Source organism: Brachyistius frenatus, unplaced genomic scaffold, assembly GCF_029030835.1.
Source record: "Brachyistius frenatus isolate BFR_SWC_R1_liver_20210118 unplaced genomic scaffold, ASM2903083v1 Contig_7, whole genome shotgun sequence".
Classification (NCBI taxonomy): domain Eukaryota; kingdom Metazoa; phylum Chordata; class Actinopteri; family Embiotocidae; genus Brachyistius; species Brachyistius frenatus.
Genome location: NW_027210606.1, coordinates 134,435 through 161,273, shown reverse-complemented (window position 1 = coordinate 161,273; position 26,839 = coordinate 134,435). Strand labels below are relative to the sequence as shown.

Genomic DNA, 26,839 nt, shown 5'->3' with positions numbered 1-26,839 from the left:
ATACGGTGACAAGCTAACACCAGCTAGCGTTAGCTGTTGACATTAGCTGCTTAAGTCCCGCACGGAAATCTGCGCGACATGCAGTGATTTCTACACGCAAACTAAGCTTCGTCATCGACGAAAATACAAACGCCAAGTATTACATGTTAAATGGCAAGTGGCAACGTGACTATCGTTACATAAAAGGAGCTATCGCAGCTGCCCTCCCCCCCTACGCTCAAACACAATGCTAACCTAGCTAGATTACTAGGCGTTAGCGCATATCGCCGAAGACACAACTAGTAAAGTTAGCAATCCAGCAGCTAACAGGCTACCACCCTTTTTCGTGCTGGGCTCGCGGACGCTGTGCTCGAGCACTTTCCTGTCGGAGTGACGCGACATGTTGTTCCAGCTCGACTACTTACCGTCGAAATGTGCAGTGACAGTTTAGCGCGTGATAGTTTCAGTGAGAAGGATGCAGCAGGAAGCCCTCATAACGCACCCAACCTGGTGAGGACTGGACAACACACACACACACACACACACACACACACACACACACACACACACACACACACACACACACGCGCGCGCGCGCGCGCATGCATGCACGCGGACACTCAGACTCACACGTTAATAGGTAGAGCCACAGAAAGCGATGTGGAGTTTCTCCTGAACAATGACACCTGAACCACCCGCAAACTGTTCATGCACATGCAGTACCTTGCTCACTTTAATGCATACGTCTTGAACAAGGAGGGCAAATACCTTCACACACACACACACACACACACATACCACACACACACACACACACACACACACACACACACACACCACATACATGAATATGATGCAAACACACCTGAACACACCCTCAAAGAAACATACCTTTTAGATATTAGAATTTAAACTAGAATCTACGCGTTTGATTAAAAATGGTATTTTACTCATGGGCCAGTTATTATATGATATCAGCTTAAAGGAGGGAACGAAGGCAACATATTAACTTTTTTTTTTTTTTTTTTGACTGGATACGACTGTTGACAGATTTATCAGTTGGTTTCTGTTGGCAGGTGTTGAAGAGAGCTTGTGTACAAGGAGTTATCCTCTCTGTGCTGCAGCCTTGTTCTGGATGCTGAAGTGATGGTGGCAGCAGCCATGGTGCGCTCTGCACAGTCAGATTCCTGGATCAGCTTGAACCGCCAAGGACAGAGACTTAAAGTGAGTACAATTCAGTGTTGCATACAATGGACTACGTTAGTGACATGCAGTAAATACTTTTGTAAACTCGCAAGAAATCCATCACATGCCCGGTCCCAGATACTCAAGGGAAGTAAGATACAATTGGAAATATCTTGTATATAAAGTAGAGCTGAAAAAAATTACTCAGTTATTTCATTTTTTTAAGCAATAAAGCCAAACGAGTCACCTGTACCAGCTTCTCAGATATCTGAGAATGTTTGATGCAAGTATCTGGGTTTTGGAGTGTGGGTAGGATTAAATAAGGACTTTGATGATGTCACCATGGGCTCTGGGAAATTGATATTTTCTGATATTGTGGAGACAAAATTTCACCTTGGAAGCTGGGAAATTGTGAGATATTTTTCACGATTTTGAACATTTTGTAGAATACAAAAGTAATGAATTATTAATATCACAATTTTCTGACTGTGTGTCGACAAAATGTTTGATAGATTAATCAAGGAAATAATAGTCAGTTTAATTGATAAGTAAAGTAATAATGTTTTGAAACCCAAGTATTAAATGTGAGCAATATGTAGATTGACATAAAACTCCAAATATTCCAAAGGTTTGTCAGAGTCAATTAAGATGAAAGGATAGACAGAATGGAATGAATCATATTGGGCAAATTGTTTTAGGGTATTTTTCATATGTCTAAGGAACTGGCAAAAAGATGAAATGTTTGAATTTAGACTAATATTCTCTCAAAATGCGACAATGTTTACATAATCAAATGTAAAATTTATTTTTTGAAAATATATAATTTGCAAGCATCTATTTTTCTTTTTAAAGACACAATTTAAAAGATGTATTTTGTCAGGTTGTGAACTAATTATGCCTGCGCGTCAGCGATAGCCATACGTCTGTCTGTCTGTCCATCCCTTTCTCATAAACTCAATTTCTCAAGATCACCTTGAGTGAGTGAATTTATTCAAACCTGGCACAAACATCCATTTGGACTCACTCAAGGTCACCGTGACCCCTCGCATCAGTTTCACACTTTGAATATAATTTCTCAGAAGAACTGAATAGATTTTGTTGGTCAGAGGTCACAATAAATAGGACCTCACATCTGTCTTATTTTGTCTATCCCATTCATGCAACAGCGATATCTCAGGAATGCCTGTAGAGAATTTCCTCAAATTTGGCTCAAATATTCACTTGGACACTCGGATGAACTTATTTGAATTTGGTGGCCAAAGGTCACTGTGACCTCACAAAACATACTTTATAACCATAGCCTATGAATTCATACAACATTTCGCACAAATATCAAATAGGACAAAATGAAAGGGTGACATTTTATGTCCAAAAGGTCAAAGGTCAACTTTACTGGGTCATCATAACATTCTGTGAAGAACAGGCTCTTTAACATTCCCAGGTTCTTTGCAACAACATCTATGTTTTAATCAGTTTCTGCTGTCAATCAGCTTTATTGGCCAAGTACGGGAACACATTCAAATGTCCTCTTAAGTCTTCGACATACGTATATAAGTTTGGACAAAAATGGATGTAAACTCCAACTCCAGTGGTGAAAGCATACAACTGCGAGGCGGTGATTCTAGTTTTTTTTTTAGACTTTATCAAAATGTCTCTCTTTTTCCTTTTTTTCCCACCCATAATATTAACTAATAGTGACAGGTTTTCTGATAAACACAAATTCACAGATACTGTGCCATCGGTTGATGAAAAAGAACTCCGTTTCTTTTTTTAATAAACAGGACTTCATTTTTTTAGGGAGAAATTGAAGAATTCCACAAAATATGCTGGAAGTTACTTGTATTGCCACTACATATTTCTGTCTTCACCCTAAAACAAATCAAGCTACCAACTGTTGGATGTGTAGCCTGCAGTGGTTATAATGCTGAAGGCTCAAAGAGAAGACAATTCATGGGAGTGTTCAACATTAAAATGTGTCAGCTTAATAGTGAGTTCACATCTTGTATTACAAGTTTGGACAATTCCTTGCATTTGCTTGATAGTTTAAGAAAGAAACACAGGATTTACTCCACAACAAAATATAATTTAATGAATTCACGTTTTACTGTGTCGATCACAAATCTATATTGATGTAAAAAATAAAGAACAGAAGAAAATGATCCAGTATTCTCCTTTTGTATTGATGTAAGGCATGCAGTCTCCACAGAGCTTTGGACATTGAAAGCTACAAGTCACTACAGTAGGACACACTGACACTCGGCCACAAACACGCACAAAAGCGCTCATAGTATCCACTCTTTTCTTGGGGCCCAATGAACATTTATTCTTTGCACCTACAATGAGTAGAAGTGGAATCACAACACCAAAAGAATAGTAGTTCACAAATAGCAATAGGATACGCCAACACTTCCGCTGGAGCTTTTACTACCTTGTCCGCTCTTGAAGAATAAATGGTATAGTGCAGCAGGAATATTTGAATATGTGAGTTACACTGACAATTACACAAAAAAGGGTTAGAAGCCTAGCACATTGTGTGAGCATGTTGCACATAAATGAGGATGATTTTAACAGCCGTGACTCTTGCATTCAACCCTTTGCAGGGAGCCCTTTTGGAACTGGTTTTCTGAGCCAGTGAAGCCTGTAAAAAGGAGTTTTATCATTCAGTGAGAAGGACGTCCCTCATTTGGAAGTTACATTGAAATGCTGCTGTTGTAACTCTTCTATAAAAAGTGCAGACATTTTGTCTACGGTGCAAAATCCTAATGACCTTTGGGATTCAAAGTGGCCTCGGCTACAAATGCAGTTATATACTTGCCTCCATAAAAAAATAAAATTAGCAATACACAAATATTGCACACCTAAGGAGTTTAGATTTATCAGATTATTGACAAGCTATTGAGGAAAATGTACAAACATGGAAATCATAACCCCTGTGTTGAAGTATAAATAAATATTTAGATATTCAGGTTTAATCCTTTATTCATGCAGCATGTCTCTCTGGCTGTAGGTGGACCAGGTGGGGCAAAGGTGGAGTCACGGCTGCCAAAGGGGGATGGATTTGGACTGTGAGGTGGGTGAAGGTCAAGGTGGAGCATCAGGTAGTTTTGAGGACAAACTGGACAGAACTCATTAGTGTTGCTGGGCGTCCAGCTCCCTCTGGCGGCAACCCACAGCAGTGATGAGGGCAGCCCCCTTACCGCTGCCGTCCTCGGATAGCACGAAGGTGACATCACATTCGGGGGCAAGTTCCATCACCGTCTGTTGAAACTCCAGGGAAAAGCTGAGGAAAGAGAGCAACAGGAAACTGTGGTTAGCCGGCAGTTCTGAGAGATGCGTTCCCGTGTCAGCAAAGAATGTAGATATTCAAGCTTTAAAAGTAGGATGAGCAGCAGGACGGAGGAAGTGAAGTCCATTCAGGGCTCGTCAGAGGGATCATAAAGTTTTGGACTCAAGTTAAAAGATCTCTGAATTTTACTTGGTGCAATTGTCCAGCTCGCTTAGTTATTGATAATTCTTTCAAATTACAAATGTATATTTGTTATTACGGTGCATAATATTTGATTTGTATTTCTACAAAGTCTATATCCTTGACACCTGCATAAGTACAAAGGGTCTTCAAGAAAATAAGACAGAAAACTTTTGCAGCCCTATAAAACACCATGTACCGTTACCATGTAGTGTAGTGTTTTAGAACGCATACATTTCTTTGCCCACAAAAGTGCCCTCTTTTTGTCCATATGTTATCATCCTAAGTCTTACTGTGGGTGCAGCTTGTATAGCGTGCCGTCGACGCCCACGGTAACATTCAGGTGGTCTAGTTCTCGGTTCTCACGGATCTTGTCCACCACAGCAGCCATTCCGGCACCGCAGATCTGAGCCGCTCGGCGGGACACCGTGCCACACACCTCCTTGACGATAATACTGTCATCACAGGTGGTATCGAGCCCCAGCTGCTGCAGGATTGCCCTGACCTGCAACAGCGCCAGACGATCACTGTGGAGCGAGATGGGCGGGAGGAGAGTGAGTCAGAGGTCAGGGAACAGCAGCAGAGTCACCGGATACCTCACAGCTGCTCCAGGAGGCTAAGGTAGGCTTAAACTGAGTATAAACTCAAGTTGCCACATTGCATCCCCCTTCTTTTTTTAATTTTTTTTAAATTTTATACACTTTATTAATCCCCGAGGGGAAATTTCTTCATTTCTTCTCATTAGGTGTGTTGTCTCACCAGTTGCTACTTTTCTGTGAACTATGCTGTTTCTGCATATGCTTTCATGCGATTATCTTCCAAGTTATAACAGTATTTTGCACGTGTAAACAGATGCATATTTTGCAGTTTTGCAGAATCTTTAGTGTTTTAGTTGTTGTTGTTTTCACTACCTCCAGACTTCCACTTGGTTTTCATTAATTTCACAACAGTTTGAACATCCACCTGCATCTGTTAATCCTTCACATTACAATTCTGTCTACCTTAAGAAATACCATTTCAGAAGTTATGTTATAGAGTGGTAATTCAGGTGCAATATTCAATGGTCTGGTCTGCATCACCACAAGTAATATTGGAACTCTGAAAAAATGCCAGCAGACACTGTTTTCTCTGTGATGAATTACAGACTTTATATCAAAACACTGTAGCTTATTTTTCCTACTATATAGAAATCTGCGAAAACCAGTGCCTGCCCGAAGGCAGAAGAAACAAACTATATGCTTTTGAAAATCGTTAAAACCCTGTAAAACATGTGATTTTTACGAGTGCTGGAATACTTTTTATATACATTTGTAATGCGGGTATCCCATTGGTGATGCATCAGCTAACTGTTATAATTTGTGGTTTTGATGTATTCACTTTCATCTGCCTTGACTATTATACTCCAGTTAGTACATTTCCTACATTTTCTATAATACTCATTTTATGGCATCTATTACAAAGAACCCAAAAGGTGGCTGTCAGAGGTGAAATTGATCTTTACTGTGTTTACCAATGGATTTCTGTGTGTGATCTTGAAAATGAGTGCAAACGTTATTCAAGCTTTACCACCAATTGGTTCAATTATATATTTTTTATGGTCCAAAAATATCTTGTAGTGTGAAATTTATCTTTTAAAAATGACAGAATATATTGCAGCAGTCACAAGAGTGCATTGTCATTCAGCTATATCTTTCTATAAAACCAGATGAAACTAATCAGTTAGTAAAACTTGAAGCCTGTCTAAAAGACATAAAGACCTGGATGACCAAAAACTTCCTGTTTCTAAATTCAGACAAAACAGAAGTTATTGTAATTGGTCCTAAACACCTCAGAAACTCTTTCTGTAATCACTTAGTTACTCTAGATGATGTTGTCTTGGCCTCCAGCAAAACTGTGAGGAGCCTTGGAGTCATCTTTGATGAGGATTTGTCCTTTAGCCAACATATAAAGCAAATCTCCAGAACTGCCTTCTTTCATCTACGTAATATTAATAAAATCAGGAAAATCCTTCCTCAGCGTGACGCAGAAAAACTCATTCATGCGTTTGTTACTTCTAGACTAGATTATTGTAATTCCTTGTTGTTAAGATGTCCAAATTACTCATTAAAAAAACCTTGCAGCTGATCCAAAATGCTGCAGCAAGAGTACTGACGGGATTTAACAAGAGATCATATTTCTCCAGTTTTATCTTCTCTTCACTGGCTTCCTGTGAAATCAAGAATAGAATTTAAAATTCTCTTGATGACTTATAAAGCTCCACATGACCAGGCTCCATCATATCTTAGAGATCTTATAGAACCATATAATCCGAGCAGAGCACTTTGCTCTCAGTACGCTCGTCTACTTGTGGTTCCCAGAGTTTACAGAGCCTTCAGTTTTCAGACTCCTCTCCTGTGGAACCAGCTCCCAGTTTGTGTTGGAGGGGCACAAACCCTCTCTAGCTTTAAGATTAGACTCAAAACGTTCCTTCTTGATAAAGCCTATAGTTAGGGCTGGCTCAGGTAGACCTGAACCAACCCTGAGTTATGCTGTTATAGGCCGAGGCTGCTGGAGGACCTCGTTACATGCTGATCTTCTTTTCTTTCCTCCTACTCTTTAACTGACTCATACCTCACCATCTTTTTCTCTCCCATAGCTTTTTCTTATTGTCTGTTGTCTCCATTCAGTTCCTTCGCTCGTGTAGTTTCTCTTCTTTCTTTTCCAGATGTCCCGTCATGGAGCTGCATGTCTCTGCTCTGCGCTTGTCATCTCCACCAACAGTTCTTCTCTTCTATCTCTATGCTGTCCTTTTCTCTCTCTGCTCTCCTCTCACCCCAACCGGTCGAGGCAGATGTTCTCCACCTCTGAGCCTGGGTCTGTCGGAGGTTTCTTCCTGTTAAGAGGGAGTTTTTCCTTCCCTCTGTTGGAGGTTTTTCTCCCTTAAAGGAGTTTTTTTTTTCCCTCCTAGCTTATGTGGGAATTGTTGAATTGTTGGGTTTCTCTGTATAATGTTGTAAAGTCTTGCTGTAAGGACTTTAATGTGTTAAGTGCCATGAAATAACCTGTGTTGTGATTTGGCGCTATATAAATAAAATTGAATTGAATTGTCTGCCTTTGGATTAACTCTTAGGGATTAGATATTGCAAACAGCCACTGAAACGGCACAGTGAATCACCATCTGTAAAAAAAATGTGAAACGGGTCACTCACCTCTCTATCTGGGACAGGAACTTTGTCTCAAAGATGCCCCTGGTCTTGAGTGTCTCTGAGATTTGTCCCCGGAAGAGGAAGCCCCGCTTGGTCAAATCAATCAGAATCTGCCTGACTATCTCACCCAGGTACATTCCACTGCACATCTTCTCGTATCTTAGATGTATAAGAAAGGGGATCAATTTTAGTTCGCAGTAAGATGACACATCAACAGTTAAAGAAAACATCCTTTTCTCAGTACTGAACAGATGATGCTAAATAATTTGTTAATTCTTTCTTTTCATATCTTCTGGTTTTCAACCAAAAGGTTTTGATCCTTTTGTGAATTGAATTGACAGATTGTTAAAACTGTTCCACGTTACCATAGGACACCATCAGAAATGTTCATTGTACGATGTTTCTAAGTTATACTCTATTGATGAAGCCTCTTTACCTTTGTTTGCCTTCATTGAGCGAGTTCTCATCCACTGCTTGGTCATACTGTGTCCTGATGTCATCCAGACAGCCGTTGTCTCCAAACGCCCCCCACTCCATATTGACACACATACGGCCTTCTTGTCCCTCCACTATCTCGATGTTCTTCATTTCCTCCATGTAACAGGCATTACTGCCCGTCCCTGAGAGGACACAGCACATAATCTCAAAAAACCTCAGGGATACCTTATTTTTCAAGGCTTTCTGGTTTTAAACATATGAATGCAGTCCTTTCTAACTGTAGATTATGTATGGTGGTAAATATAACAGTAATATAAACTTGACTTTATAATTATATACATAATTATATTATATTTTCACCCTTAAACTTTGCAAAATATATCTAGAGATTAAATGTGTTGAGAAAACCTTTTAAAAGAAGTGGTGTTTCACTCACCTGCAATCAGTCCCACCTCACAAGTTGGTTCCTCATATGCACAAGTCATCATTGTTCCCACTGTATCATTCACTATGGCAACCACATCCAGCTCAAACTCCTACAACCAAACAACACAAGGAAAATTGGTCAAAAGCCATATTCTGATAAAAAAGAAAAATTATGCAATACAATAAGAACTTAAATGCTCTCACGATTTTATACAAATTCAATAGTCATGCATTGTATTACAACTCAGCAAATCAATGCACTAGTTTATTTTTATTTTTAGGTTAGAATGCCACAGCTAGATAGTCGTTTCTTTCTCTCCGGGGTAGAAAGTGGCACATGATTACTGCTACCAAAGATGAATTCTTAAGAAAGATGTTGTTAATACACAATATTACTTTCCAGTTATTTACTCTATATTAAAGCAATGTTTAGTCCACGACTATATCAAACAATGCTGAATGGATGTGTTAGCACAGCGAATAATATCAGGCCTGGCAACTTCTCAAATCCACACCCAGTACAATGCTTTTCACTCGCATTCCCAGACAGACAATATCATGAAATACACAAGCTGTTTCAGAGAGCTGCAAAGTTCAGGAGCTCTGCCAAAAACACAAAATACAGAGAATACCTCCTTGTCAACACTGTATGTCTTCCAGGCATTATTACATGCTATTACAACAATAACCACACACTGCTTCAGTCCCGCATTGCTTTACCTGTCAGTTAACAATTTACTTTCAGTTAATACTTACTGGATTCTCCATCTAAAAGTGAAATCAATATACGAAACCAGGAAGTGGTCATTTAATAATGGGAATTTTGTAGATACAAAAATGTCACTCAATAATTGTTATAGAAATGTATTTGATTAAAAAGAGGGATTGGCTATCCCTTTTATATGTGTTTGCTATAATGGTCTTGTTCAGCTGTAGGTTTACACCATAGGGGGCGGGGTTAACTGTGCTTATACTGAAATTGCAAAGTTGCTGTTCAGAGTATTTGTTGGCCAAAATTGTCAATTATGTAATGTGATGTGGTTGATCAGTATATGTTGTGGGATTGTCTCTATTAGTGAGCCTTTGTTTTGATTTATGTGGTGTAGTTAGGTTACATTTCCCTTTTTTGTCCTGCTGTACTTCAGTGAAGCAAATACTAAATTTGTTTTTACTTCATCAATCTAAATCTGCAGGAATATACAGTGGGTCGACAACACTAACACTTCATATTGACACATTTAAGCTCCGACACAGCTTGATCACATTAAACTGCTTCCAAGGCTGGTCAAAAAGATGCATTGGTCCTAAAAACCTTATTAATTAGCAGTAAATATGTAAAAAAAAGTTGCCTTTAAATGTCTGTTAAGTCTCTATTAATATCCAAATGAGGTAACACAATAGTGATTGAGCCCTTGCAGTAATACAAAGTGAACATGTGGGTGTCAGTGGCAACATTTGCTGAAAAAAATCACAAGTGGCACATCCATCTCGCAGCAGTGGTTGTCCTGCCAGAGAGAGTAGGCGGAGATCAAGCAACAGGATCTTCAACTAACTTGTATGCAAATTTCTGTAATTGACTGACGTCACTCACGCACCGTTTAATTGGGAAGGTGGAATTTCTGAGTTCCAAGTGGAAATTTTTAACTAAATGTTGCTACATATTTGCATGGCCCCCCAAAAAACAGCGTAATGCATCGTTAGTAACTGGTATGCTAACAACGGCTAACCCGGCTTTTCTGACTTGGCAGGTCAACCCGGACCACGTACTGGAATGCGGTCAACTTGGATGTGTTGTCACTCCCAGTTCTGTCTTCCAACTTCTGAGGGAAATGAACGCACCAATGGGCGACACTATACGGCTCTCTGGGAAGTCCAGAAACTGCAATTACCACATCTACAATTAATTGATGAAATGCCTCCAAAGAGAATGAAACCTTTGAAGTTGTTCACAACACTTTCCAAACAAGAACTGCCCTGGCGTACAAGTGGCTGACAACTCTGTCAAATCTTTTACAATGCTGAATTGATTACTTTAAGGATCGTTGTAATAACCTCCTTAGGTTACTTGACTAAACCATACCATTTTTTTCATTTTTATTTCCATCTCTGGCTATATTTTCTTACTGGAGTATTCTTGGGCTGCCACTGATTTTTCAGTAAAAAAAAGAAAGAATGGTTTTCTATTGTGTTGTCCTGTGTGTGGTGGGACAGTCTTTGTTGAAGTTCTAGTAAAAGCTATTGCTATAATTGAAACTAGCATAATTATTGTTTGTAATTACCTCTTTTCTTTTGATCGCGTCCCGAAGAAGCTCCACCACATCCTCACCCTCACAGTCTGTAGCCTTGAAGCCTTTGGTCCAGGTTACAAGAATACCCTGTAGATTACATGACAAAAATCTCTTAAAAAATATTGGGTTGGGATATAGCAACCCTCCATAATCCTCTAAAGGGTTAGAGCAACTAGAAGGACATTCATTAAAAGCACTGTAGACAAAAGAAATACTTTAGAATCTTCTCACCGCCTACAAGTTCCTGAATTCAAGCTAGTCGTGTTCAGCCACAGAGTAACTGGCAGGAGACTGTACTCTAAGATACTTCAATTCAAACTTCCTGATACCATTTGTATTTAGTCTATCTCACAAGCTCCATCTACATAACCTGGTATGGACCCAGGTTTGGTGCTCTTTTAGGCAGATTTACACCGACATAGCATTTTGTTTGTTTTGGAGATAACTGGTATAGAACGTACTGCATCCAGACTGGTCTGATGGCAGGGGAAGGAGAAGGTGAAACCCAGCGGCAGTCGAGCGCTTTTCATACCCATGTAGTCCAAGAAATCGGAGATGCAGTATACAATGTGGTCAAAAAGCTGGAAAGAAAAGAGATGTGGTTTTTAGCTGTTTGGATAATGGGAAGGTGAGGTTTGACTTTTTAGTAAGATGAGACTAAAAATCATTGTTTCCTTATCACCAGAGCGACTTAAACCATAATGCATCCACTTATGTTTGAGACTCGGATAAATGCATCCTCCAAATGATTTTCGGTGTGACTATTCTTACTTAAGGATGTTAATTAGAAATGGGAATGAATCTATGTAAAAAAAAAACTAAAAAAAACCCGTACAAGCAGTAATGTTGTCTATTTTAAAAGACGGAGCTCCTTTAAAAAAACCAACATGAAATTCAGACACCATACTGATCGTTGTTACCTCCTCTCCTGTGCCCTGCATGACTTCTAAAGGAATGGCGTAGATTTTGTTATGCATCTCCACCGATCTCCTCTTCCCACTGCGAATCTTAACTAGAAGTACACGGAAATTTGTCCCTCCGAGGTCCAGAGCAAGGAAATCTCCGTTTTCTGTAAGAAAAGTCTTGTTAGTCTGAGAACCAGCAGAATTTAAGCCTTTAAGCTCAGAGCAAATTTTATTCTACGATACTGATTTTATCTTAGAAGCTTATGTAACTTCAAAATAGAGGATTTATTGAATATAAGTTGTATTGCCTACAAAGCATCACAGACTATTAATAACCTCTTGGCTTTTACATCTTCATGTACTCATGTAAACGTGTTGTCTGTGACACTATTCTATTTTTTAATGTGATAAATAATTTGCCTCCAGATTTATTTCAAATAAGGTGGAAGAACCCGATTCACTTGCCGTGTCTGTTAATGCTGCTATAATTTTGGAAAACTGCCAAGAAGACAAACGTTGCCTCCAACTAGGAAATCTGTATTTAAATCCCAAACAGTGCAACTTGTAACCCAGCATAAATTATAAACTACGATGAAACAGATTTTATTTATGTTGCTTCGTCTCCCCCTTGATGTTGAAACATGTCCTGGTAATTTGCGCTGAAATATTCCGTACAACTCAACATTTCTACACAGCAATGGTGTATCCAATCACAGTAAATGAACCACACCATTTTTAGTGTCTCAGGAAATTGGTTGGTGGAAAATCATTTTGTGATTAAAAATAGTCTGCCAATTAGTCATAAATTATCAAACTGCAAACTAATAGAAAACCGAAGATAATACAATAGTTTGTTTCCCTTTAACATTAGCAGGGATTGTCTCTGTTTCAGGTGAGACGATACGCCTGCACTTGTACAGTGTAGTGGAACTCTGGTTTCACTATAGCCACACTTAGGAGGAAAAAAAAGTGTTTAGAAGTTGCAAAATGAAACAAACTCTGCTACTGTGTTTGTTCCACCTGTCTCCGCATCTCTCTTTTTAGTCACCTGTTCCATCTGGTATACTTCGAACAAAAGTAGGCAGCATTTTGACCGTAGCTTCCTCGTGAGTGTCCTTCTTCAGGCCTCTTTCAATTTCCACTTTCATCCGTTTCTTCACTTCCAACAGCTGAGTTTTGCTCAGCCGGAATTCTGCCATAGTCTGCTGAATCTGGCGTGCTTGCTCCGTTAAACGGTACGCCACTGCTGTCACCATGGCAGCGCCTTTCGCACTCCCACTTTCAGACAGCAGGAAGCGGACATCTGAGTCTGGGACCAAGCGTCGCACTGTCTTGTGCAGACGGCGAGCATATCTGTTCAGAGAGCAGAAGATATCCTCATTTGAGAGGCTTCTTTTGTATAACAAAATGTCACTGTGAACATTAGGGGAAGATACTGTACAGTATAAGGTATTGAATGGTATTTGACTTATACATACAGTATGTGTGTACATCCTCACTACTACTGTAATGCTAGCAATATTTTATCTAACATATTATAATGTAAACTCATGCACATGACTACTAGACAATGTAGTTGAAATTATGATCACCGTACCAGTCTTGATATTTTTTAATTTATGTTATGTTATGACAAAATCACATACATATAATCAATATCATATTTGAATCATGTGTCAGACCCATTATATTTTTTTAGTTATTAATTGTAGCTTGGTCCGAATAATTTAAACTAGAGAAAACAATTTAAGATCACACCATATTAAGATTTATTTTATAACTGGATTATCACCCAGCCTCATCACCAAGTCCCTTGCTGAAAAATATATTTTATGAGAAAAATATCGGTCACACTGAATTAAAAGCATAAGTGATTTCAAAGTGTGGGGAGTTTTCAGTACTGATTGATGGGAATCTTAAACCCCTACATGGAATGTCTGGTGTACATCCTCTGTATTTCTCAGAGGGTCTTGAATGTTACTCTTTGTCACACTCTCCCTTCAGTTCCTGTCTTATGGAATACTCACTGAGGGTGCATCTTGTAGAGAGAGCCATCGATACCCACGGTGGTCCGAAGGCGTGCGACTCCTTTGTTTTCCTTTAGCCGAGAGAGGATACCTCCCAGAGTTGCAGCGATTATATTTGCAGAGCGGAAGGATACTATAGTGCACACGTGCTGCACGGCCAGACAATCTTCATCTGAAGGCTCCACCCCAAGCCTCGTCAGGATTTCCATACATTTCTTTAGCCCCTCTTTAGTCCTAAAATGAGAAGTAAATTTATATAAACATCTCAACCCCGCTGTTGCAGAAAACTACTTTTTAGGTCCAGATTATTACCTTTTTTTTTTTTTTAAAAGGTGAAAACAATGTTTTGTTTTTTTTATTCCTAAAAAAAACTTTCTGCAAACAGGTTTTTTTGTTCTGCATTACACTGCAAGCCTTTCTATATACAGTACTCACTTTTCAATGGCAGAAACATGTTTAGTCTCGATCTTTCCTTTCGTCAGGAGCTCGGGGGTTATTCTCCCCTCAAAGAGCAGCCCCTCTTTGGCCATCTTGACCAGGATGAGTCGAACCAGCTCTCCTAAGTACATCCCGCTGGCCATCTTTTCAAACCTGATCGTAAAAGAAACAGCATTGTTAGACGAGGCGTCAAGGCCATAGTTTGCATCGGTCATTTAATCTTCTCTTCAAAGTCCCCTAGTAAAGATTACATGCTGCTGCTGCTCGCAACATGGAGTGTGGACATCCATGTTACATTACTCAAGCATAGTTACATTGCATGAAATGCCTTAATTGATGTGGCTACATTAATAAAAGTAAGGCTGATGCATTTTGGGAAACTGTTCAGAAATACATACAAATTATTGTAAATAACATTACATATTAAAGGAATTAAGTGTTCACTTGACTAAAGGATTAAAGGAAAATCTTACAATTGTTTTCCTGGGTTGATGGAACCTCTGTCAATCTCGCGGTCAAACTCTGTCCTAATGTCCTCGAGGGATCCGTCATCCCCAAAGGCACCCCACTCAGTGTTGATGCACATACGGCCTTCGTCTCCTTCCACCAGGTCAATGTGACGCAGTTCCTCCATGTAGGAGGCATTTGTTCCCGTCCCTGAAAGGATGGACGGCATGACTCCCGTTCTAACTGACTTTAGCTCCTTGGTGCTCAGTAGGCGGAGTACATGGTTTGACTAATGTAAGGGAAGGACTGTAAAACCTATGGCGCCCCCATCTGTAGAACTGTGTTCATGATACTGCAGCTTCATTGGAAGTAGTCAGCTTTTTGCCCAAATAAAGAGTGCTCTGATTAAAATATCCTGTCCTGAAATTTTATGAATGGACAGTTGTATACTCAAAAAAATTTAAGAACATCAATATTAGGTGAAATATGTGTTTACAATCCAGGAATGTTATGGAGCACTGAAAAAGAAAGGTTGGATCCAGTCTTTTTTTTTTTGGTAAATGCAACCAAATGCAGGTTGAGCATTTGTAAATGTAAGATACCAAATAATCAAATCCACTCTGATTTTTCACCTATGATGATTCCCACTTCACAGCGTTGATCGTCAAATCCGCAAGTCATCATAGTGCCAACTGTGTCATTCACCACTGCCATGATGTCTGCCTCATAGTCCTAAAACAAAATGATGTGTAACTTAAAACACAATCCAAAATTACGGCCATCAGTCAAAGGCTGGAAAGTTTGGACTTTGGTGTACTTTTCAAATATTCCATCATAGTCCAAACTAATTTTCTCTTCCCAAATTGCATTTTGACTAGTAGAACAATGTTGTTGTTGTTGTTGTTTTTTTTTAAATCACATGTTTAAATGAACTACTTAAAAAAACAACTCACCCCTCGTTTCTGGATGGCTTTGTTCAGAAGCTTCACAACATCCATTCCTTCCACACCACTGGCTTTAAACTTCTTTGTCCATGTCACCAAGACAGCCTGTAAAACAAGTACATAGGACTAATTTTACTTTACAGTTAAAAAGGCTTGAAAAGTCTGAAATGTCGGTCCATTGCTATTACAATCACAGCATCACAAAAACAAAATTTTTTCACTGTTCCTGCTGAAGATACTGAAGACCCTTTCTACTTGTAGGAAAAACCTGACAAAGTATTTCTCCAAAACTTTTACACAACTCGTATATCATGCTAGATTAAGATCAAGGAGGGTGAGATACTGAAACATAACTACAGTACATTGTTAAATTTGTTCTATTACATTCTCTGGCCTTTAATAAGTATCGAACCCTAAAATAAGATGAAAAAATGACAAGCCATAACATTTTGAAGTTGTGGCAAAGATATGCAGATTTATCTAGCTGAAATTTATATTTGATTTTGGTAACTGTTGACCAGCAAGGGAACTCACAAAATATATCTACATTAATAGTCTTAAAGTTGCCTGTGCCGCAGTTAAGTAGACAACACTTTCTTCTAAGTTGTTTACCTCATCCAGTTTGGTTTGGGAACAGGGGAAGGAGAACGTAAATCCCACAGGAAGCTTTTTATCCTTTATATTTTGCTTCTCCATGAAGTTACCCAGGCATTCTGCAACATGGTCAAAGAGCTGCAGACAAAAAAAAGACCATTTTTACACAGTAGAATATCAATTAACACTCCACAAGGTTAGTCAACATAATTTTACCAAGCATTTAACATTTCCTTTGTTATTTACTGCTCATTATTAATCTTCATGCAATTTTTCCCTTACATTATCAATATTGTACGATCTTCACTTAATAATAATTCATTATGTAACTTTATTGGGAAATTTAAAATGTACTGCAAACAGTGACAAACGTATGTTTGTTGTTAAAAATGGTTTATTGAAGTTGTTTGAATTTAAAACGGAGTGACAGAACAGCTCTGTACTGTAGCAGTCTGCCGCGTTTGTTTTCTCACTATATTCTGTTTTCATTTAATTTTCACAGGCTTTAATTGATCACGTAGTTTACAGAGCTGATATGTAACTGAAAAGTCTTTGCAGGATTTTGGACAAAATTTTGTAACCGTTATAAAAGAGTTTTTATTAAAGGGAAAACATAGACAATGTTCACTTAATATATTAATTCCATAAAAACTCAAAATTGTTTAAATAATTTTAGTTACACTTTTAAACTCCTACTCTGCTTTGTATTATTAAAATAACATAACTGTAGATTTTGCACACAAACAAACATTTTCACTCCAATGAAGACTATTGAAAATGTTATATTTGACCAAATCCCTCACAATACAAACACAACTCTTTGTTAACAAACCTGTTCAAATATCACATTACACTTCTGGCCAGCTGTCCATTCAACTTCTCATTAAACGGCATCTGTCTTGTTCTGTCTGTGTAAGTCATGCCCCGAACCAATCACGCAGCCCCAGACAGTCTCTCATGTTTTGGTTATCGTGTTACAATACGACTACCAGCTGTTATTTGAGAGTTCAGTGTAGGTCAGTGTCGGCTCTGACTTTGCTCCTGTTCCTGTTACTGAGGAGGTCATTTTACACAAATTGAACCTCAAGCCGACCTTAAATACAAATGAGCTCTGTCGGGGGCAGATGCAAACAAGGAACATTTTGAACAATAGAGTGTCTGACCTTGGCCGTGCAGTAGGACTACAACATGAGGACATTCTAGACGGTGGCTGTTGAACGCGCTCAGCAAAAGTTCTCACGATTTGAACCAAATCAATTTTGGAAATATCAAGAATTTTTAAGCCTGATGTTTCAACACTAAGACTCTTGGAAAATTGAACACAAAATGTACAAGTTTAAAAGATGTATTTGTGTTTACCCCTGTCCCGCTCCCATGGATGATGTCATCAGGGGTCTCATAGACCTGGCTCTCCATCTGTACCGGCTGCTTCTTGTCCTGTGTCACTTTGACACGCAGAATCCGGAAGTTGGAACCGCCAAGGTCCAGAGCTATGAAGTCTCCCTTTTCTGTCAGATCAAGAATGCAATCAAACATTGAAGATTTAAAAAATAATATGAGGCGTTTCCTTTTTGATATATTAAACGCTTAATGCACTTGCAATTCGATTCATTTGTCAAAATTGAGCTGTCCCTGCTCATTTGGACTCTGCTTTTAAGTGTATTCAAACCAAACCAGAAAACGGTGTGTGGCAGTTTATATACCTTTAATTTGTAAACCTGACTTTGTATCATAATGACAGATTACCTCAATATGCGACACAGGTGAAGCATTAATAAGTAAACTAATTGAAATTGTGATCACCAGGGGCCAACAAATTAGACATTGCTATTGAGAGCGGAACGTCCAAAATGTCAATTTTAGGGAGAAAATATGGCTCAGTGTAAGTGAGTGTAAAAGTCTGAAATGTTTTTGATAAATCCCAAAATTACAAAAATTGGAGTCTTGACTTTGTCACTTGTTTTTTGTTTTTTTTTAAATTTTTAATTAAAATTAATTTAACCAGAATCAGTCTTTAGGACCCTAAAAACCTTTGGGCCAGTTCAGATGTGAGGAATGCATTAGTTTTTGATACTCCATTTAAGCTAAAACTGTAGTCTAAGCTTAAATGGAATGGCCTCAGGTTTGTTCCAGAAGGCCATCATCATTTTTAAGTCTGATATTTCACTAAAAAAAAGAAAAAAAGCTTGACATGTCTAACACAGAGCACTTGTTATTAGTAACTGGAACAAGAAAGTCTTTAGAGTAAAACTATGTTTTCAATTTATCCCAACTGGCGTGTGGAACGTATTCTCCCAGTAATTTCATCAGGTTCCTTTTTCTGACTCTTGAAATACCATAGTTGGGATAGATCATGTCTGTCTGTCTTTAGAGTCTAAATCTGTGTTAAAAGCTTGTAACAAAACACAAACCCACAGCTTACTTGTAACATAGTGTAGTATATCCCCATTGGTTAGAACATACAGGTCGTTACATGCACTTTTTAGGCCTTCATCTGACACTGACTTACAATGAAGGAGAAGGATTAAGTGTCTTGCAAAACGAGACTGAATAAGAACACATGATAGTGTGTGGATGTGAATTTACTGTTGCAGGAAATGTAAGCTATCAGTGACAAGACTGCCAGCAGAATGCCCCGCCTCCCAACAAAAGACTGCTCTTCAGTCCATGCTACCGTGACTCTAGTGTTTGCTGTGTTGAGCTATTTATCCCCTTGACCTGACTGGAATGAGATATGACTGCTCTTGGCATACAAGTGGTACTTATTTGCTGCAGAGCACGTGTCCATTTTACAGTCCCTCTCCTGCTATAATCCCAGTGCTAGTATGTATAAGATGTGATGCTATTTCTTGTTTTATTTAGGCTACTGTTGGATTTTCAGTATTTACAGCAGTAATTTCACATCTCAGTCCGTCAAGCCAAGTATGATCAAATAAACACAACTGGCTTTGTGTGTGGCAAGGCTGCCGACTATAATAAGCAAGTCATGTCAGTAATGAACTACCATAAGAGGCACTTTCATACGCACAGTGTATGAGATGTGCAATCACTACCCAACTGTCTGCCAGGACTGTGCAATATGTAGCATAGCGTAGCATTAATTATTGATTTAATTTGTATATTCTTGTACATATACATAATGCCTATTCCTGTTATATGGTTATTTCATTCTATTAAGTTTCCTCTTCTTGTCTCACTTTTACTCAATGTCAGTGTGCTCTTTTACGGTTTCATTCTGCTTTGCTTTTCTTTTCTTTCACGGCACTAAATCAACAAGACAAATTCCTGTTGTGCGTTTGGCAAGAAAGCTATTCTGACTGAAGGAATAATCAAGATAAAAATGCGCAAGCTCAGAGAGTTAGACAATTTATTGCTAGATAATATATTGCTAGACAATATATGTTGTTGTCACGTTTTGAGGTTTAAGGGCTTTGTTAGTTTTCAAGGCATCTAATTTCCAAAAATCCAAGCCAGCCAGAGCAGCTGTAGTAGTCACATTGTACTGTATGTTTAAATTCTAAAATTGACCATGTCTGTCTTTGTGTCCCCACACTTAACCAGTGTTCACCCTAAACAATATGAAATACACTTGTCTTCAGAGCATTGTTTGCTGTGTCAAATATGTACAGATGGAAATTCTATCAAGGGTCCTTCCAGCATCTGATTTCATGAAAGTACCACATAGTGGAGTTTTGCTTAATGTTTTTGTAATGGAAGGATTTTACGATTGAGAATAAACAAACGGTTTCACCAAAACTGGGAGTACAATCATAACTTCTTTTTTTTTTTTTTTTTCTAAACCAGAAATAGGCCTAGCAATATCTATAAACTGCTTGAATTTAGATTTAGAAAGTCAATTCTTGATCTTGTAAATCTTAACTTAAAGTCCTTTTACAAGCTTTTATTTGGTCTGTATGGCATCATTATGCCTTTTCAGTGTTAGCACATTACCAAAGTTCTATAGTAAGGTCACATATTAGTGACAGACGAGCCGCTTTGACAAATGAATAAACAGCATCTGCGAAAGACAAAATCTGGGGATGTCTGAAAGATTTCTTTCTTGTTTAAAGTATATCAAACCCCTTTGTGATACGTTATATTGCTGGATTTTTGTTTTTGTTTTTTGATGAGTTGGCCTATCTGCATTTTCATCTTCATTAGGTTTTACTCCCAGTTTGATTTTATTGCACCATAAAGATTACTGTTAGAGATTGGCCACGATTTCATGTCTTCATTTTCCTTTTAGACAAAGAAAGTGTGCCCCGGGGGATCAGATTATCTTTTACAGAAACTACAGGTTGCAGTGGAGGAGAAGTTATACTTTATTGTTGTTGCCATGGCCATCTTTCCCATCATGTCTTCCATTGCAGATCTGGCTTTTTAACTGTCAGCAAGGCTTCAACTTTGCCCTTTTTCTGATCCTAGTGACCACATGTAGTTGTTGAAACTTGAGGCTATTTATAACGCGAGAGAAGGCAGGAGTCAGGCGGCGGGGCATGTCCGGCTGCATTGGCCTCGTTCGGGCCTCAGTCTGATGTTTTTTCTGTGTACGGACGCTGTTCACTAACAAGAGGTGTCATTTTTATTCAGAGGACGTTTGGCACTTTAAAATCTTCCTGCTTTGTCAAAAAATGTCTGCATACAGATGCAGAAAGAGTGTCTGGAAGAAAATTATGAGGCAATTAATTCATTTTTTCTAGCTTGTTTCCTTTGTAATTTTATTACTGTGATTTGTAATAATCTGTTACAGTGACTTGCAATTAAAACATGGTTTATTCCCCTATTATTTCAATATCGTAGTCCCTACTTGGAGGGCTGTAATATGCCTTTTTTGTCTGCTATTTTAGTATCTTACTATTTTAACGTATGTTTAATACTTGTCAAACTAAACCAAGGTGCATCGTCACAAACGCTGATCTGGCTTTTATATTTTGATTTATTTTGGATTCGGTAGAAATATTAACAGAAATATACTAAATAACTGTAATATTTAAATTCTTACTTTATAGTTGTATCTTAAATTTAAAATTGTGGATATGGGCTTTTATACAACCCTATTCCAAAAAAGTTGGGACGCCGTGTAAAATGTAAATAAAAACAAAATGCAATGATTTGCAAATCTCATAAATCCATATTTAAAGACTCCTACAAAGAGCTTGAAGCAACTTCAACAGAACTTCAGCTCCGGTTAATGTTTTGTCCAAACCCAGATTACGTTTATGACTTGTGGGTTTCATTGATCTAACCAGTTCCAGACTCTGTCTGGATTGCAGGAAAGAAAAATGTTTGAAGGCGTTTTGGTTTGGAATAAATGTAGAACTGTAGAGCAAACTCAATGAGGTAAAACCTGACATAGGTAAAAGGAGTTTTGGGATTGTCTGTGTGTGCGCACCACCGTCACCTTAAGGCACGCAAACTGCAACTTTTGTGCACTCACTGATGGAACCAACATTGGTGCTGAAATGTGGAAAAATCCTGTTCAGACATTCCAAATATTATTAAACCAAATGGATTCTCAAAGTAAAGTGAGTCATTTTGAGGGACTTGTGAGGCTCAAAACAATTTATCTTCCATTTCACAGCTGCAACTGTAACAACAGAACAGGCATGAGCACATGTTGACAGCGATTTTGTAATTACTCTCATTGGCAGGAGGGGGGAGACAAAACCTGCTACTTTTAATTGCACTGTGGCTTTAGTATATTAGATTGCAAAGGGTTCAGGATTATACAAACCTTTAGGTCATTAAGTTGTGTCTCTACATTTCAATTAAAAACAGATATGAGGTTTTCATATGACAACAGTGTTATATGATGAATACAATGTGTGATCACGTTGTTTGAACTGTTTGGCCTCATTGCTAGAACAATAGTGATCTACTTAGTCTAAATCCAGAGCCCAAGCACAAAGGCTTATGTCACAGAGCATGCCTGACGATTTTAACACATCAGCACATTTTTATAGACCGATACACACAGGATACACCAGGGTGTGTTTTAGGATGCTTACAGTACAGATAGACTGCATATGAAATATCAGACACCATATTCATTTTTAATCAGCAAAATTGTTAAGCTACAAAACTGCCTCGAGTGTATAAAAGGCATCATTTAAAGATGCTGCTGCTTTTGTAAAATGGTGAAATGTTTATTTACCATGCTTTCCCAATACAGACTAAAATGTCAAAGTATTAATTTGATCTGATTAATATTAGTAATAATCGATTATATTTGACCTAATTAATGAACCCCGACAGGGATTGTGGGGCGCTCTTGGACACTTTTACAAAAATCAATATTTAAGTTGATTTAACACAGAATCTGTGTTTTCCCTGAAACTTTGTGTGCACACTCTACCTGATCCATCAGGGATGGACCTGACGAAGGTGGGGAGCATCTTGACCGTGGCGGTGGGGTTGGTGTCATGGCCGAGCCCGTTCTCCATTTCCCTGCGGAACCTGTTCATGATGTCCTTCAGCGTCTCATCCGAGAAACGCATGGCGAACAGGTACTTATCAATCTGAAAAATAAGCGTATACAAACACAGGATGTCAGGAAACTTTTTAAAACATGCCAGTGTTTTTTTTTAAACAAGAGTTACCAACAGACCACTAACTTTTGCTGATGATATCAAAGATTTTCATAGCCGAATGAGGTAACATAATGGTGATTAAACCTGTGGCCAGTAATTCAAGCCCTTGCAGTATTAAGTACTGAATTAACGGGGTGTCCATGGTGATATTCCCAGGAAAAATCTCAAGTTATGTCCAGTTAGTGACACGTTTTCCATCACCAAGCGGAGAGGGTAGTCGGAGCTAACGCAGCAGACTCACTCTTCAACTAGCTGTTCAATTGTCAACTGACATCAACACAGCTGTGGAATTTTCACAGCTGCAAATACTGCTTATCACTGTTGGGCCAAAGAGACATCTTCAAGAATATAACTTTAACTGAAGTACAAATGAAAATGTTCACAATGCCCACTTGTTTTTTTGACACAAAAAGACACTTTATGGGTTCCTACTGGTATACCAGGGCACCATATATTGTATTAGCTCTTATGGCATGTTGGGAGATTGAAAAAAAAAAAAAAAAAAATCGTTATACGCTTTCACTTAACACAAAGTACCTCTCCTGCCTAAACCAGGACACATTAACCCTGTGAACCACAACTGCATAGCTGCATAGGTAAATGCACAGTTTGGTAAAATATTGAAATAATTAAATCAGCACCATAATAATCACTTTGTTTGAAATGGCTGCACTGTGTAGTTGTATCATAGTTGATGCATCTAATTAATGAAATGTTTGTGAGGGCATTTGCAAAGGACATTCTTTGTTATTGTTATATAATCCCAGCGTGCATGCCATGGGGCACACCACAGTTCAGAAATCTATTCTGTGCCACGAGACGGACTCCACAATTTTAATCCCATCAAGCTGCTCTCTGTGGGATTAATATTATTAGGCTATTATTAGAATTTTCATAGATTCAAATGAAATTATGTTTGTATATTTATAACCCACTGGTGAGGACATCAGAGATGAAGATGTTAAAACGCTTTAATGACAATTCCACACCTCTATAACAGACAGGAAGTCATTTTGGCTACTGCTAAATTTGACTACGTGTCTTGATTATGGTTAGAGGGTACCAGACCTATCCAGGTTTTAGGGTTGGAGAACCTTCATCCTTTCATGGAATGTTTTCACTAAAGATTGTTATTAGTTCCAGTCACCTACTTGAGTAGAGGCATGTGCATCTACTGCATTGTGACAACATACGCTGCGAACAGATCGGGTCCACTCTACATCCAGGACATGGTCCAACCCTACATCCCAGCCCACTCCCTCCGCTCTGCATCGGCCAATCGGCTTGTTGCTCCTCACTGAGATAAACACTCTACAAAATCACGACTGTTTGCTGTCCTGACTCCTAAATGGTGGAATGAGCTCCCCACCGACATCAGGACAGCAGAAACTCTGTACATCTTCCTCCGTAAACTAAAAACACACCTCTTCAGACTTTACCTTGAATAGGTAGCACTTTAGTAGCGCTTGAAATGGCACTTACTTTTAGCACTTTGTAGTTTGGCTTTCTTGAAGAAATTGTATTTACTTGATTCTTGTTGTTCTGGGTTTTGTACCCTCACGGTTGAAATGCACTTATTGTAAGTCGCTTTGGATAAAAGCGCCAGCTAAATGAAATGTAATGTAATCCTACGTGACATCATGAATCTTCCACCCACAGCCATTTCTACTGCCCCCCCTCCCCTCAACCCCCCCGGGAATATCTAACTGGGTGTCCTCCCATCCAGTGGTTAATTTGTCCTGAACTCAAGGTCAGTTCTTACTGACAGCCAGAGGCTGTAATCAAGCTCAAATTTCACTAATGGCACCTTCTATTGTCTGCTAATGAGGTTATGTTGTCATTTTCAGAGGTACTAAAAATAAAATTGAGTCAACAGAGGAAAGTTGAAACGAGAAAACAACCCTGAAAGAGAGTAAAAATATTTGACTTAAAAAAAAAAAGCAGCAAGGGAGGGAAGAGATCATAAAACTCATGACTTATCCCAAACAGCTCCTCACAGACACCTGTCTGCTTCAGGCGCCATGGCAACCAGTGCTCCAAAAAAAAGTCAATAATGAGGGTCTGTTTGCAGTCCACCACCACCACCACTGACCACAGCCCTTCTCAAGGACATCCATGTCAAATACCACTAACCCTTGAACAAACCCAAAATTAATCAAATCCAAATTAGAGCTCATCGTGGCCTCCCCCTCTTCCTGTAATTGCGGTCTGCTGCATCCTCCTCTCCCCAGCATGATCCACCCCACTGGCTCCAACCGAACATGTAAACGTTAAACGGTTCAACTAGATGCCCTCTCACTTCAGAAAACTCTTCAGTCCAACACAAAATAAACACGGCAGCGGTTTAAAGCTGCTCTTGCTCACCTTTTTGAGCTGATCATCTTTCAACTCGGTGAAGTAGTAGGCCAGAAGCTGAGCCGCTATCATCCTGCCTGCACGTCCGCCAGGAGCTGTCAGCTACTACGAGGCGGTTGGAGAGTAAAGGAGGAGGGAAAGGAAGTCCGTCCTCTCCTGCCCCCCCAAGCTGATCCCTCTTTATCCTGAAGTGGAAGAAGAAGCAGGCCTTAACTGAGCACCGTGGCAAGGCAAGGTTACAAGGAAAAAGTCTGGTGAAACAAGAGTACAGCAGCAGCCCGTGTCTGCTAGTCTACGACAGGCAGCAGTCACAGCCTCGAGCACACACACACACACACACACACTGATACACACACATACAGGCTGGGTTTGACCGTGCCTCCTCCCTCTGAGCTGTTAGCTCCCTGTTAGCTCTGGGGAGATGTAACTGCTCGACACTGGAATGGTGGTTGTGCTATGCCCTGCCCCCACTGAGCACTCTGATTGGCTGAGCTGGGGACGTGAAAGAGAGGACGGAGGGGAGGAGTATATGAGAGGAGGGGGCAGCAGGGGAGTGAGGACGGGAGAAAGAGGAGGGGGACGCTGTGGGCTGAGGGAGGAGGCTGCATCTGCATGATAACCTGCCGCTCTCTCCTAGACCTCCCCCGCCCGACACGTCTCACACGTTGCCACGGTACCCAGAGGTGGACGTGCAGAGGGCCAGGGAAACCACGTGATGATGTCATCATCTCTCTTTCTGCAACACACTCAGCATCAGCTACAGACTGAAGGCCATCACGTACCACCTGCAACGCTAGGCCGTCTCCTTACAGCTCTACAAGTGCAGCGACCGTTAGAGAAACCGGCTCATGGTTGACGGTTTCTTATCTCCTGCAACACACACACCCCGCCCACAGCATCAAGGCACCAAAAAACATTGCTTGAAAATTTACTTGATAACTGAACTTTATTTCTAACCACAGGACAGCTTCATTTAAGGCAAGGTTTAATACCTTTGTCTCGACCTTTTGAACATACAGAAGGCCGTTAAACAGTATGTATTCTGCTCTACCCACTGATTTGTGGTCTTTACAAGGTGAACTGTATGAAGAAAACTTAACAAAAAGAGAAGGAAGAGCACTTGTTTACATTTTTAAGTAAAATTCTCATTTATGAGTTTCAATTAATGTTATGGCCCAAGCCTATGGATTCCAGTCATAACATGCGTATAGAGACTCCCCTCAATTTCCATTCCCAAGGATGACCTCAAAATGGTACATTCACGGCATGTACGGTACAGATAAGGTCAAAATAGTGGACTGTTAATATTTGTTCATGGAGCATACTTCACATTATTACTACACAGTATAGGAAAGCCGGATTTCTGTTCTACCAACTAATTCATTACATTCAGTTGCAACTCAAGTAAATAGGTGACTGATTGGAAAGCTAATACAAAAACCAGTAGAGTTCTGTGCCTGCTGGACAGAACCAAGAACTTGTACAAAAGATGATAGGTCGTGTGAATTGTTTTGTTTAGATTTTGTATTTACTCTCAGTGGCAGAGTGTTCATATAGCCACCCCTTATCGCT

At 39.3% G+C, this 26,839-nt stretch overlaps 1 protein-coding gene and 1 long non-coding RNA gene across 3 annotated transcripts; one reads left to right on the top strand and one right to left on the bottom strand.

The window, feature by feature from the left end:
* Positions 1-203: 203 nt before the first annotated feature.
* LOC138615701 (uncharacterized) lies at positions 204-7,825 on the top strand. 2 transcript variants are annotated; one of them, XR_011310549.1, is made up of 4 exons: positions 204-489; positions 1,056-1,203; positions 5,098-5,251; positions 7,335-7,825. It is a non-coding gene; the product is annotated as an uncharacterized lncRNA (long non-coding RNA). The 2 variants fall into 2 exon arrangements; XR_011310550.1 differs by lacking the exons at positions 5,098-5,251; positions 7,335-7,825 and adding an exon at positions 4,181-4,238 and having other exon boundaries at positions 210-489.
* Positions 3,227-25,702, bottom strand: LOC138615699 (hexokinase-1-like). Its single transcript, XM_069689460.1, has 19 exons — positions 25,628-25,702; positions 25,277-25,452; positions 22,678-22,840; positions 17,682-17,830; positions 16,341-16,460; positions 15,738-15,833; positions 15,417-15,516; positions 14,811-14,994; positions 14,335-14,490; positions 13,900-14,133; positions 12,921-13,225; positions 11,888-12,036; positions 11,429-11,548; positions 10,959-11,054; positions 8,690-8,789; positions 8,252-8,435; positions 7,819-7,974; positions 4,924-5,157; positions 3,227-4,444 (listed from the first exon to the last, which is right to left on the bottom strand). Exons 2-19 carry the CDS (start codon positions 25,337-25,339, stop codon positions 4,294-4,296), a joined length of 2,760 nt encoding a protein of 919 aa, XP_069545561.1. The 5' UTR covers positions 25,340-25,452; positions 25,628-25,702; the 3' UTR covers positions 3,227-4,293.
* Between the last annotated feature and the right edge of the window lie 1,137 nt (positions 25,703-26,839).

Coding starts and splice junctions, on each gene's coding strand:
- LOC138615699 (XM_069689460.1), bottom strand. CDS start 25,339: ATGATAGCGGCTCAGCTTCTGGCCTACTACTTCACCGAGTTGAAAGAT. Junction 16,461..17,681: donor TCCATGGGAGCGGGACAGGG/GTAAACACAAAT, acceptor TTTTGTCTGCAG/CTCTTTGACCATGTTGCAGA. Junction 4,445..4,923: donor CTATACAAGCTGCACCCACA/GTAAGACTTAGG, acceptor CTCTTTCCTCAG/CTTTTCCCTGGAGTTTCAAC.